General features: G+C 39.4%; 1 protein-coding gene across 1 annotated transcript in view; it reads left to right on the top strand.

The window, feature by feature from the left end:
* Positions 1–13,004, top strand: part of PLB1 (phospholipase B1) — a 143,031-nt gene that overhangs the window by 17,363 nt on the left and 112,664 nt on the right. Inside the window, exon 2 of the mRNA XM_042933363.1 lies at positions 3,814–4,020. Coding sequence (XP_042789297.1) covers positions 3,966–4,020 — 55 coding nt within the window. The 5' untranslated portion in view covers positions 3,814–3,965. The remainder of the gene's footprint in view (positions 1–3,813; positions 4,021–13,004) is intronic.

Genomic DNA, 13,004 nt, shown 5'->3' with positions numbered 1-13,004 from the left:
TTTCATCTTACCTATTCTATTTTGTTGAGCTGATATTAAAAAAAATTTTTTTTAATGTTTATTTATTTCTGAGACAGAGAGAGACAGAGCATGAGTGGGGGAAGGACAGAGAGAGAGGGAGACACAGAATCCAAAGCAGGCTCAAGGCTCTGAACTGTCAGCACAGAGCCTGACGCAGGACGCGAACTCACAAACTGTGAGATCATGACCTGAGCCGAAGTTAGACACTCAACCAACTAAGCCACCCAGGCGCCCCAAATTGAGCTGTAGTTTTAGTAGTTACAGTAGTTTTAGTGCCTTTCCTTTTATTCTGCTTTTCATTTATTTATTTATTCATCCAACATCTAGAGAATGCCTGCTACCACAGGCAATGTACTAGCTTCTGGGATATAGCAAAGGACAAGAAGGCCAGGTCTCATGGTGTGTACATTCTACTGGGATTTGCCCTGTTGTTCTTTTTTTATTAACAAGGCTGGGATATTTGAAAATGGTATTTTGTTTAAGACATACATCATTCGTCCCTTCTCCATTTTCTCTCTTACTTTTTAGTCCTTAATTAAACTTCTTATTTGATTATAAGCAAAGCTTCTGTCCAAAGGAAGCTAAATAAGTTCAGTTACTTGTACTGGACAATGTTTTGCGTGTGTGTACACACAAGTCTTGCGTTGTGTATACGTAGGAATGTTGGAATCTGGAAGACATTTGCGATTGGAGATTCCTAAGCCTCCTTGTACTTCTGTGACTGGGAAGGGTTTTGGAGAAGACAGGCTTGGTTAAACCAGTTGTCTTTTTGCCTCTGAAGAATACTCAACCAATGAATGAAGATTTGGTGAGGGCCTCTTATGCACAGGACATTGAGCTAGGTACTCTGGTAGAATGGGGTTCTACAGGTGCCAAATGTCAAGAAGAGAAAGGCCCAGCCTCTCCCTCAAGAGGCCCATCAGGGACATAGGACTATTTCCACACAGAAGGAGTGAGTGACGGAAGGCCATCGTGGTGAGGACAAGTAGGTACTTTAGAAAAGTCACAGGGGAAGACAATTCTCAGGGCATTATTGGCACTGGTGCAGTTTATTCTGAGACAGTTCCACTCCTTCCCACAGTTCTAGTGTGGACCTTCCCCTTCAAGCTGTGGGCCTTCCCTAAAATAGGTACCAATGGGAACTTGTCCCATCCCAGATGACAGGCTGTGGACACATATTTCCATCACATTGGCAGAGCTCACCCCCAGGAGCCAGGGACTAAGGTTTTCTTTTTTGAAAAAAGAGGACAATTTCCCTGACTATCTTCTCACAACTGCTAATAAGTTTGATTTGTACTTTCTTCCCAAGGCCCAGAGCCAATCACAGGCATTGTTTCTAGCTGTTAACACAGGGAATTTGGTGTAGGTGCATCTTTAACCAGAGGGAAGAACAAACCTGTTTTCTTTCTTGAAGCCTAGGGATTTGTTTGTGGAACTGATCTACTGATGGCTGAGGGAGTGGTTTTCAATTTCTTTTTTAATGACCTATATTAAGAAAGACATATTGCATCACCGCCTGTGACTGAAACAAGTTTCCCAAAACATTACTTACCCTTACTGTATGCAATGTCCTCAGATATTTTATATTCTATTTAATTTTTTTAAATGGATTGATCATGCACCAAATTAAATTCATGGGATAATCATGGGTTGTAACCCCAGTTTGAAAAACATTCTTTCGCAGCCAGTGCTGCTTTGATCCGCATGGGCCCTGCGGCCAAGGCTTGGTCTAGCACCCCCTTGTGGATTTCCGGACAACAGCAAGCACTCAGCTTTTCCAATCCCTGAGATGTCTTCTGAGGGAGGCTTGGACTGCCTTTGCTGGAAGATTTGAATCCATGGGCCTGTGCCTTTCCCAAAAGGAACATCTGCTAATTGTTGCTAAAATTTCAAATGGAGCATCTTCCCTCCTCTAGGATATGTCATCTTAGGACATTGTAGCAGCAAAACTCAGAGAAGAAAATTGTATTAAAAAGTGATGGAGCTTGTCTCTGGCTTTTGACAAGTACTGCCCCCCTAGTTTTCATAGCTGCTAATAGATGATCAGTGGTAATTAAGCTAATGCATGTGAAGAGTGCCAACGGTGCCTGGTAAGAGTGTCCAAGAGATATTACTCCCCCACTGCCTCATAACTGATGAGGATTCCTTAATGTGTTGACAGGACTCCAAGATTTCTTATATCTCAGAGGGAATTCAGTCTGTCCTATACTAAAATTTCTCATAAAGGTTAAAAAATGTTTTTAATTCATTTCTCAACACTTCTAAATGTAAAAAAGGTTGGAGGTTGGTGTGTGTGCCAACCCAGTGGGGCCATGGTGGTCGTGCAGAGAAGCATTAAGAGGTGGAAGCAAATACACAGATTGTAAAGCCAGGCTATTTCTGTCCATTTCCCATGACGTGTCCTATCCTACCTCCAACGGGCCCAAGTTGAGTGGGAACCTGTGACTTTTCATTCAGTCCAAGCATCAGGGATGCTTCTCAAAGCTGCTGGTGGCATGGAGCTAGGAGGGACTCCTGTTGTCCTTAGTAGTGAGACAGCAGCTTTGGGTCTCTTGTTGAGCTTGTGGCCAGTTAGTGAAGATAATAAGCATCCAATGGTCAGGAACATCTATGCCCAAATGGCCCTTGCATACCCCTCCTCGGGTGTATTTTCTTCTTCCTTCTCTGTGCATGCTGCTCTCAGCCAGATTCTGGAACCAGCCTATGGCCAGCTGGGCCTGTTGTAGCAGCGGCCATACACGCCTGATGTGACCTCATCACATCACATGCGGCTCTGAGGCTGAGGCTTTGGCATGGCTAAATCAGTGGTCACCCACAAGTCACATTTTATTGAGCAGATGAGAAAGGAAGACAATACCTTAATAACAGAGAGCCAGGAACAGAGGGCCGCCCACTTAGACTTCACTTTATACTCAAGACAACCAACCTATAACTGTGATTTTAAACATACAGAAAAAGATGTCAGCAGATGAAGACCAAGGCTGAACAATAGAAACCAGCTCCAGGTCCCCAAGCTGGAGTTCAGAAGTCTGGCTCTCGGCCTTGCTGCCATAACTGTGGCCAGAATGCAAGGATGATTTACATATATTTGGCCATGTTACCCAAAGGCGAATGTTACTTGATATTTGTGGAAAATATTTAAATTTCACCCCCAAGGATATTTGTCACTGAGGCTTTAAATTCCGACTCTGTCTGCCCAGTTTAGACCCTGCCCAGCATTTCAACGTCAGTCGCCCAAAGCAAAATGCTAATTCTGTCAAATGCATTCCAAGGGCTCGCCTCTCTGGCTTGTATCTCTCAATTCAACTTGCAGACAATCTATGTGTGGCGTGCACATCACTCTAACACTCCCCGCCACCCATGGCTTTGGAAGAGAGGGACAGAAACAAACCTTTCTGGATCTTGTAGACTAGGGAACTCAGCTGCGCTCCTCAGACACTAAGAGATGTCACATTTGGAGGGGGCTTTATGGTTTACAGTTGTTACTAAGTACTTTCACTCCGTTTGTGGCTTTTATTTCCATGGCTTACAGCTGAAAAGCTAAGGCCACATTAAGGGACGCACCCTAGATCTCACAGGTGTGGTTAATCTGAGATTCCAGCCCTGTATTTCCAATCCTAAGCTCCTCCCAGTCTGTCAGTGCCTGATTTTTGGACGCCTACGATTCTGGGAGGCCATATAAAGGGGGCTATGTGGTCCTGGTCTTTTGGTGCCTTTGTCTAGAACATGCTACCCATCTTTGACCTATCTACCTTGAGAAATCTTCTAAATGTTAATATTTATCATTTACAGCTGGCCACTGCACCCTTTCAAAGGTGAACACAGTAAAATTTATGACAGGTGTACTATCAGACAACAGAGGAGAATAAAAGCAGGAGGAAGTGTGGCAGCCTCCACCTGTGCAAACCATTCATCCAAGGCTGGGACACCTGGACGATTCTGGCATGGGGCTGCAGCCACGCATCTTCCTCCTGGGGCTGCTGTTGCTTCTGGGGCAAGGTAAGTCTTCCTTTTGCTCAGAGGGCAACTAATGGGTCAGCCTGCTGATGTCCCTTGTTGCTTAGAGCTTGAGAGAGGAATACCTCTTTTTCATGAGCACAGAATGCACAAGTTAGACCCAAGCAGGCTGGAATGCTGAGATTCAAGTGCCCACAGCTGTGAGGCAAGAGGCAGGTCTGGGGATAGGTGAAAATGCTGATGGGTAACAGTTCTGTGGTGCAGAAAAAAGCTGTCGGTAGAGGGAGTCACAAAGACCCAGGTTCTAGTTTTCTGTGCTGTGTGGCCTTGGGCAAGTACTAGCTCCCTGGACCTTGATTTTTTTTTTTTCTTTCTCATCCTTAAAATGGTAGTACTACTATTTACGGGCTTTGTTTTGTTTTTGCTAAAAGGAAAGAGGAAGGTAGGTTTCAGAAATGAGTGGGCTACTAGTCAGAGCTTTGGATTTATCCTGAACTAATGATTAGGAGAAGATTGTGCCTCTGCCACATCCCCTTTGCCTCTCTTCTCCTGACCTCTGGCTCCTCTTTGTTTGGAAAGCCTTAAAGATGATTTTTTGGCCTCTCCATATGAGAGGCCTGGGCCCAGAGAGGGAAAGCACTTTCCCTCTAGCCCCCAGAGGTCTGGCTGGTGTCCAAGCACCAGTCTTGCTGCTTACCTTGGACAGGTTTTTTACCCTGTCTAATGGAGGTGCATGTGGGGGGTGGGGGGTGGGGGGTGGGGGGGGGAGCGTGGTGCTCAAGGGTGCAGGGTATGAGGCAAGGGGAGGATAATAATGCTTGCTATGCTTAATATCCAGGGTGATCATATTTTCCTGATTGCTAAATGAGGCAGAGGAGCTTTTTCCTTCATGTTTGATCCATATGAATTCCTCTTTTGTGAAGTGTCTATTCAAGTGTGTTCCCATTTTTGTATAGGTTTTTCCTTTTTTCCCATGATTTAAGGGGTTTTTCATACATGCTGTGCACTTGCTCTTTGTGGGTGACAGGTACAGCTAATGTTTTCTGAACCTTGTCTTTCTGCTCTCTTTATGGAGACTTTAGACGAGCAAAATTCTGGATTTGGGGGAAATAAATGAAGATGACCCAAACGAGAACAAATGGAGGCAATTCAGAGGTTGCTGAAGCAGGGAAGGCAGCAACATTCACTTTGTTTGGGGAGACGCCAGCGAAGGCGGGGGTGTGGGAAAGCTTGACAGTGAAAAGGGGAAGGACTCAGGTGTGCTCTGACTGGAAGCTGTTGCCATGGGGAAGTTGGAGGCGGGCTAATGAGAAGCGAGGCATCTGACATGATTCATTCGGGGAACATATGTGGCTTTCTGTGGTTGGTCCTGAGTTGGAAGCAGGGACAAAAAGTAGGGAAGCTGCAATCGGGGACCAGGTCCTCACTGTTCTAGACTGATGGCTGCTGGGGTGGTGGTTGGGTTTCCTGCTGGTGTGCTGGTCAGAGTTCAGTTTTATCAGTCGTCTGGCTGTTGTCGGTTTTGTGTTCTGTCTCTTTATTTCTAAAGTTTTCGATCTTATACTCTGGTTTCTCTTCAGATCATATAAATACTTCACCTTTTACTAACATTTTTAATCTTCATGGTTTGTGCTCTTTGGGTCTTATTTAAGAACTCCTCTCCTGCCTTGAGGTCTTGATGATATTATCCCATATCTCCTTCTAAAACTTCATAGATTTTCTTTTCTCATTTGGGTCTTGAATTCATCTGGGATTGGTTTTTGTGACTAGTGTAAGAGAGGAACCGACTTTTACACACTTCTTTTTGTGCAAATACCTAGTTGTCTCCACACTATTTATGGTGAAGTCCATGGTTTCCTCACTGCTGTGAAGAGCCCTTTTTGTTCATATGGAAAGGGTTCAGATGTGCTTGCATCAGTTTCAGAACTCAGCTTTATCTATCCATTTGTCTGCCCCTTTGCCTACAGCACATTGTCTCAATACTGCAGCTTTATAGTAAGTTTTATTATTGGAGGAAACAGGTCTTTCTATTTTTTTTCTTTTTAAAAATGACTTGACTTTGAACTTCCGTATACAGTTTACTTTCTGTCAATTTCTACCCCTCAAAAAACCTGTCAGGATTTTGATGAAAATTGCTCTGAATTCTATGGATCAAGTTCGGGACAACAAACATCTTTACAATATTGAGTCTTCCAAATCATGAGCATATATTTAGATCTTCTTTAATGCCTCTTGAAGTTTTATAGTTTCTCTGGTGAGGGCTTGTGTATGTTTTGTTTAATTTATTCTTAGGCATATGACCTTTTGTTGGCTGAATGGATTTTTAAATGTTTGCTTTGAAAATGTTTATTTGTATATGGAATTGATTTTTATATATTGATTGTGAACCCAATTAAGTTCTTATAAATTTTAATAAGTTTTTTATCTGCATATTCTTTTGGATTTTCTATATACACAACCCTGCCAATAATGACAGTTTTGTTGCTCTCTTTTCAACCTATATACTGTTTCTTTCTTTTACTTTTCTTCCTGTGCTGGCTCCACTACAATTTTTCATGGAAGTGATGTTTGGAGGCATCCTTATTCCCAAGTTCAAAAAGAAAGTGTTTAACATTTTGTCAGTATGTATGGTGTATGCTGTAGGCTTTTCTGCGAATACTCTTTATAAGACTAAGCAGTTCTATCTTGTTACTAATTTGCTAAGAGATTTTTAAAAAATCATGAGTGGATATTGGATTTTATCTAATATTTTTTTCTGCACTTATTGAGAAGATTATATGATTGACTCCATTAAATTTGCTATTGTGATGAATTGACTTTATTATTTTATTCATTTTTTTCAGTCATTGCTTATTAGATTTACTGTAGACCACACATTGTATTTACTTACCCTGCCTTTTCCATCTCCTTTAATCTAGAATAGTTCTTTAGCCTCTTGGTTTGTTCTTTTGTGTCGATGAAAACTTTAGGCTGGCTTTTTGTATGTATGCACTTCAATTTTGATTTGTCCAAATTGGTTGTTTTTTTTTTTTGTTGTTGTTTTTTTTGCTGGAATCAGATTAAACTCTCTGGGAAGAAATAAAAAATAGATCATGTTTTGTCCTTAAGGTATTGCATTGGGGGATACATGTGATGCTGGTAAATACCCTAATTGATTGTGTTAAGTTTGGTAATTTGATTAAGGTGTGTCTGCCAGAGTTCTCCCTTGTAAGGGTGCCTCCCCCCATGTGATTTATAAGTTATCTGTGAGGAGGAACTGTGATCCTATGTGACCATTCTTCTACCCAATGGTTTTCCCATCCACTGATGATTCTTGCCTGAACTGAATATTACCAGGGTGACCGTAACGTGGTGATTTTAAAATGTCTCTCATTCCTTCTAACATTGTTAGTTGGCATTCCCCCATTAAAAAAAATAAGAGATTCTCTTCTCTACCCCATTCTTATTATGTTTTATCTTTTTAATATAAAATAGATTTATGGGTTCTTTTATTTAAAAAATTTTTAAATGTTTGTTTTCGAGAAAGAGAGACAGAGAGACAGAGCATGAGGGGAGGGGCAGAGAGAGGGGGAGACACAGAATCTGAAGCAGGCTCCAGGCTCTGAGCTGTCAGCACTGAGCCTGACACGGGGTTCGAGCCCACAGACAGGGAGATCATGACCCGAGCCAAAGTCGGACACTTAACCAACTGAGCCACCCAGGTGCCTCTATGGATTCTTTTATTAGTCAGCGTGGTATAATCCATTCAGGTTGCTATTCATTTCGATGCTCAAGGAATTATGGATTTGGCCAGTGAGACGCCTTCATACTGCCTCCTGTGTCCCCATCCATTTTTAAGCACTTTTTAGTTTTATGGAACAAGCCATTCCAACTAATCCTGTATTTTTCCAATCTCAGCCATGCAATTAGCCATTTCTTCAAGGTTCCAATTGTTGGGGGATTTTATTTAGAAACCAAGATTAGGTGCTAGGGGTGTTCATTGCTGCTGGAGTTATGTCCAAGCTCACCCAGTGGACAGAGCTAAGAAGTACAGTTTCCTTTTTAAAAAATAAATGTATACAAATGATCTCTAGGTAGAATTAGCCTTTTATCTCCTTCCCCCGTTTCAGATTGGTTTTGTCCTTCTTTCACAGTGCAAACCAAGGTTACAAAAGCAACAATAAATCTTTTTGTTTGCTGAGTCCTGTGATACAACATAATATCGGAGCTACTCTAATAATAGCACCAATGACAATAGCACCAATAACAATGGTTTCTTGCCATTCTTTTTCCTTCGAGTATATCACACTCGAGTATATAATCAATATACTTAGTTCAAAATCACTGGGATTAATTCTATTTCTTTTGTTCTCACTGTATGGTTATCTATCGGACACATAGTTAAGTTTGTCTCTGTATTCAGTTATAGGGTTTCTCCCATTCTTGTTGATTTTAGTTTATCTTTTGAATATATAGAACATTAACACGGTTCAGAAGTCAGAACTATGTGAAAAAAGACACTCAGAGAAGTTCCATCTCCTTTAGCCTTTCTTTTCTGCTTATTCATGTAGATAACCAATTTCATTATTTTCATATCTTCACTATATTTCTTTTTGCAATATACTTTATTTTGTCTTCCTTCTTGCACAAATGATAACCTGTATGTTTTTTTGTTTATTTTAATTTTCTTCACCTAATGTATCCTGAGATTATACTGTATCTATTCAGATCTTTTTCATTTTTTTCCAACTGTAGACTATTCCACTATTACCATATATATTCAACAAGTCTCCTGATGTGGCCATTAGGTTGTTTCCAATATTTTGCTATTATAAGTAGTGTTGTCATGAACAATCATGTGCATATGTCTTTTTCATGTTGTTGGAGGTATAGCTTAGGATAAGTTCCTAGAACTTAGGAGTCAAAGGGTAAACACACATAGTTTTGTTGGATGTTGTCAAATTTTCCTCTGTAAGGATTGTACCATTTTATATTCCCCCTGGTAGTATATAAATAAAATGTCATCTTCTCCGTAGCTTGACAATATAGTGTATAGTCAAGCTTTAGAACTTTTGCAAAGGTCACAGGTGAGAAATGGCATTTTTAGTTTAATTTCTCTGATTACAAAGGAAGTTGAGTATCTTTTCTTATTTTTAAAGACCATGTGATCTCAGGTTCCAAAAAAGTAATGAAAAAGGTTAAGTCCCAATGTGCTAGCACTTTTCAAGTCTCTGCTTGCAAATGTTTGATAACATCCCATCAGCCCAAGCAATTCATATGGGCAACCTCAGGTTTAAGTGGAAGAGAAATAAACTTCTCTAGACGGAAGGAGCAGCAAAGTTACACTGTAAAGTGACACGCATCCACAGATGCGTATTTGTGACCATTTTGTAATGGTCTACGTTCACTGCTCTTTTCTTCAGGGTTTTTAATAGCTATTTTTGCATGTTTATTTTGCCAAATGAACTTTAGAATCAATTCATCTAGCTTTGGAAAAAAATCCATTGGCATTTTTATTGAAATTCACTTAAAATTAAAATGAAACTAGGCTTATCCAGAAGTATTTAATCTTCTATAATTATTATAAATGTTTTTTATTCTCTTCCACTATACTTCCAACTGGGCCAGCTCATATATTGATATATACAAAGGCTTTTACATTTTGCATGTTAATTTTATACTTTCTATCTTGCTACATATTATACCTTTTGAATTAGTTTTATCGTTAATTCTCTAGAGCAATTATACACCCATATCATTAACAGATAAGAGTTTTCCTTCGTTTCTAATTCTTCTTCCTGTATTTATTTTTTCCTAATTGAATTGGCTAATATTCCAATACCATATTAAATAACAGTGGTGATAGTGGCAATTCTCACCTTGTTCCTGACCTTAGTAGGAGGTAAATTTCTCCCTATTCAGTTGGATGATGGCCTTTGGGAATTATCCATACATGCATAAATACACACACACACTCACATGTGTGTGTGTGTGTGTGTGTGTGTGTGTGTGTGTGTTTGCATTAATGAAATATCCATAAATTTCTATTTCCTTGAGTGTTTTTATCAGGAATAAATGTTAAAGTTTGTTGAGTGTCTTTTTAGCATCTATAGAAATAATCTTATTTCCCCCCCTTAGATTAGTTATTATTTTGAATTATATTAATAGATTTGCTAATATTGGGCTATCTGTGCATTCCTGGAATAAAAGCAAATTGGTCATGGTATATTTTGTCTTTATATACCACTGGCCCTAGAAAACATGGATTTGAACCATGTGGGTCCACCTATATCCAATTTCTTTCAACAAACTTTTGGAAAATTTTTTGGAGATTTGTGACAATTCGAAACAACTCAGAAACAGCATAGCCTGGAAATTTCAAAAACATTAAGAAAAGGTTAGGGATGTCACGAATGTGTTAATTCTATGTAAATACTAGTCTATTTTATTATTTACTACCATTAAAATGTACACAAATCTATTATGAAAAGTTAAAAATTATCAAAATTTACACAGAGACCATAGATTATCTTTTCATTTTTGATGTCTGGTATTCATAAAACATATACCATCTAGAGTATTTTGTATCCTTTAAGGCAATATTGATGTTAAGTACAACAGATAATTCATCTTGTAAACAGATGATGTAAACTTATGGATAAACACAAAGCTCTATACATGTATTTTCTCTTCCTTATTAACATTTTCTTTTCTCTAGCTTGCTTTATTATAAGAATACAGTATATAATCCATATAAAAAACAAAATATGTGTTAGTTGACTATGTTATTGGTAAGGATTCTGGTCAACAGTGGGCTATTAGTAGTAAATTTGGGGGGGAATCAAAAGTTATGCATAGATTTTGTCTGTGTGGAGGGTCAGTGCTCCAACCTGCAGTTGTTCAAGGGTCGACTGTACTGCTGGATTTAGTTTGCTAACACTTGTGTAGGATTCTTTTTCTTACATGTTCATGAATGAAATTGAACTGTCATTTTCTTTTCTCTTGGTGCCCTCGTTGGATCTTGATATCAGTGTTCTACATTCTCATAAAATGTATTTGGGAGTGTTTCTATTTTTCTTTCTTGAATAGTTTTTAATATGAATGGAATTCGTTGTATCTGGCTCTCTCAGTCAGTAGAGCATGAGACTCTTGATCTTGAGGCCACAAGTTCAAGCCCCATGTTGGGGGGTAGAGTTTACTTAAAAAAAAATTATATAAAATATATGAATGGAATATTTTCCTTTACTTGGTAGAACTCACCAATAGCCTAGAATATATTTTGCTAGATTTTTGACTACTGACTCAGTTTTTTATTTTTTTAATTATTTTTTAAAATATAATTTATTGTCAAGTTAGCTAACATACGGTGTATATAGAGTGCTCTTGACTTCGGGAGTAGATTCCCATGACTCATCACTTACATACAACACCCAGTGCTCATCCCAACAAGTGCCCTCCTCAATGCCCATCACCTATTTTCCTCTCCTTCCACCCCACCATCAACTCTCAGTTTGTTCTCTGTATTTAAGAGTCTCTTATAATTTGCCTCCCTCTCTGTTTGAAACTATTTTTCCCTTTCCCTTCCCCTATGGTCTTCTGTTCAGTTTCTCAAATTCCACATATGAATGAAAACATGATATCTGTCTTTCTCTGACTGACTTATTTCACTTAGCATTATAATCTCCAGTTTCATCCACGTTGTTGCAAATGGCAAGATTTCATTCTTTATCACTGGTAAGTAGTATTCCATTGTATATAGAAACCACATCTTTATCCATTCATCAGACCAGCCACATTTGGGTTCTTTCCATAATTTGGCTATTGTTGATAGCACTGCTATAAACATAGGGGTACATGTGTCCCTATGAATCGGCACTCCTCTATCCTTTGGATAAATTCCTAGTAGTGCTATTGCTGTGTCATAGGGTAATTCTATTTTTAATTTTTTGAGGAACCTCCACACTGTTTCCCAGAGAGTTGTACTCGTTTGCATTCCCACCAACAGTGCAAGAGGGTCCCCTTTCTCCACATCCTTGCCAGCATCTGTTGTTTCCTGAGTTGTTAATTTTAGCCACTCTGACCTGTGTGAGGTGATATCTCAGTGTGGTTTTGATTTGTATTTCCCTGATGATGGGTGATGCTGAGCATCTTTTCATGTGCCTGTTGGCCATCTGGATGTCTTCTTTGGAAAAGTGTCTGTTCATGTCTTCTGCCCATTTCTTCACTGGATTATTTGTTTTTCAGGTGTTGAGTTTGGTAAGTTCTTTATAGATTTTGGATTCTAACCCTTTATCTGATAGGTCATTAGCAAATATCTTCTCCCATCCCCTGACTCAGTTTTTTAAATGGTTATAGAATTATTCATATTTTTATTTCTTATAAGTATGTTTTGGAAAGTTTTGTCTTTCTAGGAATGTGTTCATTTCAAGTACATGTTGAAGTTTTTTGCATAATTTTTAGAGAATTTCTATTGTTATCTCTTTGATATCTGTAGCTTCTGTAGTTATGCCCCCTTTTTATTTCCAATACTGGTTATTTGTGACTTCATCCTTTTTCTATGATTCATCTTACCAGAGGTTTATCTACCTTATTAGTTTTTTGAAAGAACCAACTTTTGGCTTTATTGATCTTCTATGTCATAGTTGTCTGTTGCTGCAGAGTATGTTACAGTAAATCATATTGACAAACAGCAACCATTTTATTTACTCACAATTCAGTGGATCTGCAATTTGGGAAGACATCAGCTGGGACATCTTGTCCCTGTTCCACACGGTATTGTGTGGGACTGACATGGCCGATCTAAAATGACATGTCTGTTGACTTGGTACTGGGGTGTGTTGGTCCTCCTCCACATGGTCTTTCTAGGAGGACAGCCTGGGCTGGGTACAGAAGTACCTAAATGGGCAAAAATAGAACCCACAAGGCCTCTTAATGCCTGGGCCCAAGAGTCATTTCTGCTGCTTCTGTTGGTCAATGCAAATTTCAGGGCCAGCCTAGATACAAGGGGAAGGAAATAGACTTTACCTCTTGTGGGGAGGGGTGGCAAA

Source organism: Panthera leo, chromosome A3, assembly GCF_018350215.1.
Source record: "Panthera leo isolate Ple1 chromosome A3, P.leo_Ple1_pat1.1, whole genome shotgun sequence".
Taxonomy (NCBI): domain Eukaryota; kingdom Metazoa; phylum Chordata; class Mammalia; order Carnivora; family Felidae; genus Panthera; species Panthera leo.
This window is presented reverse-complemented; position numbering and strand designations above follow the sequence as displayed.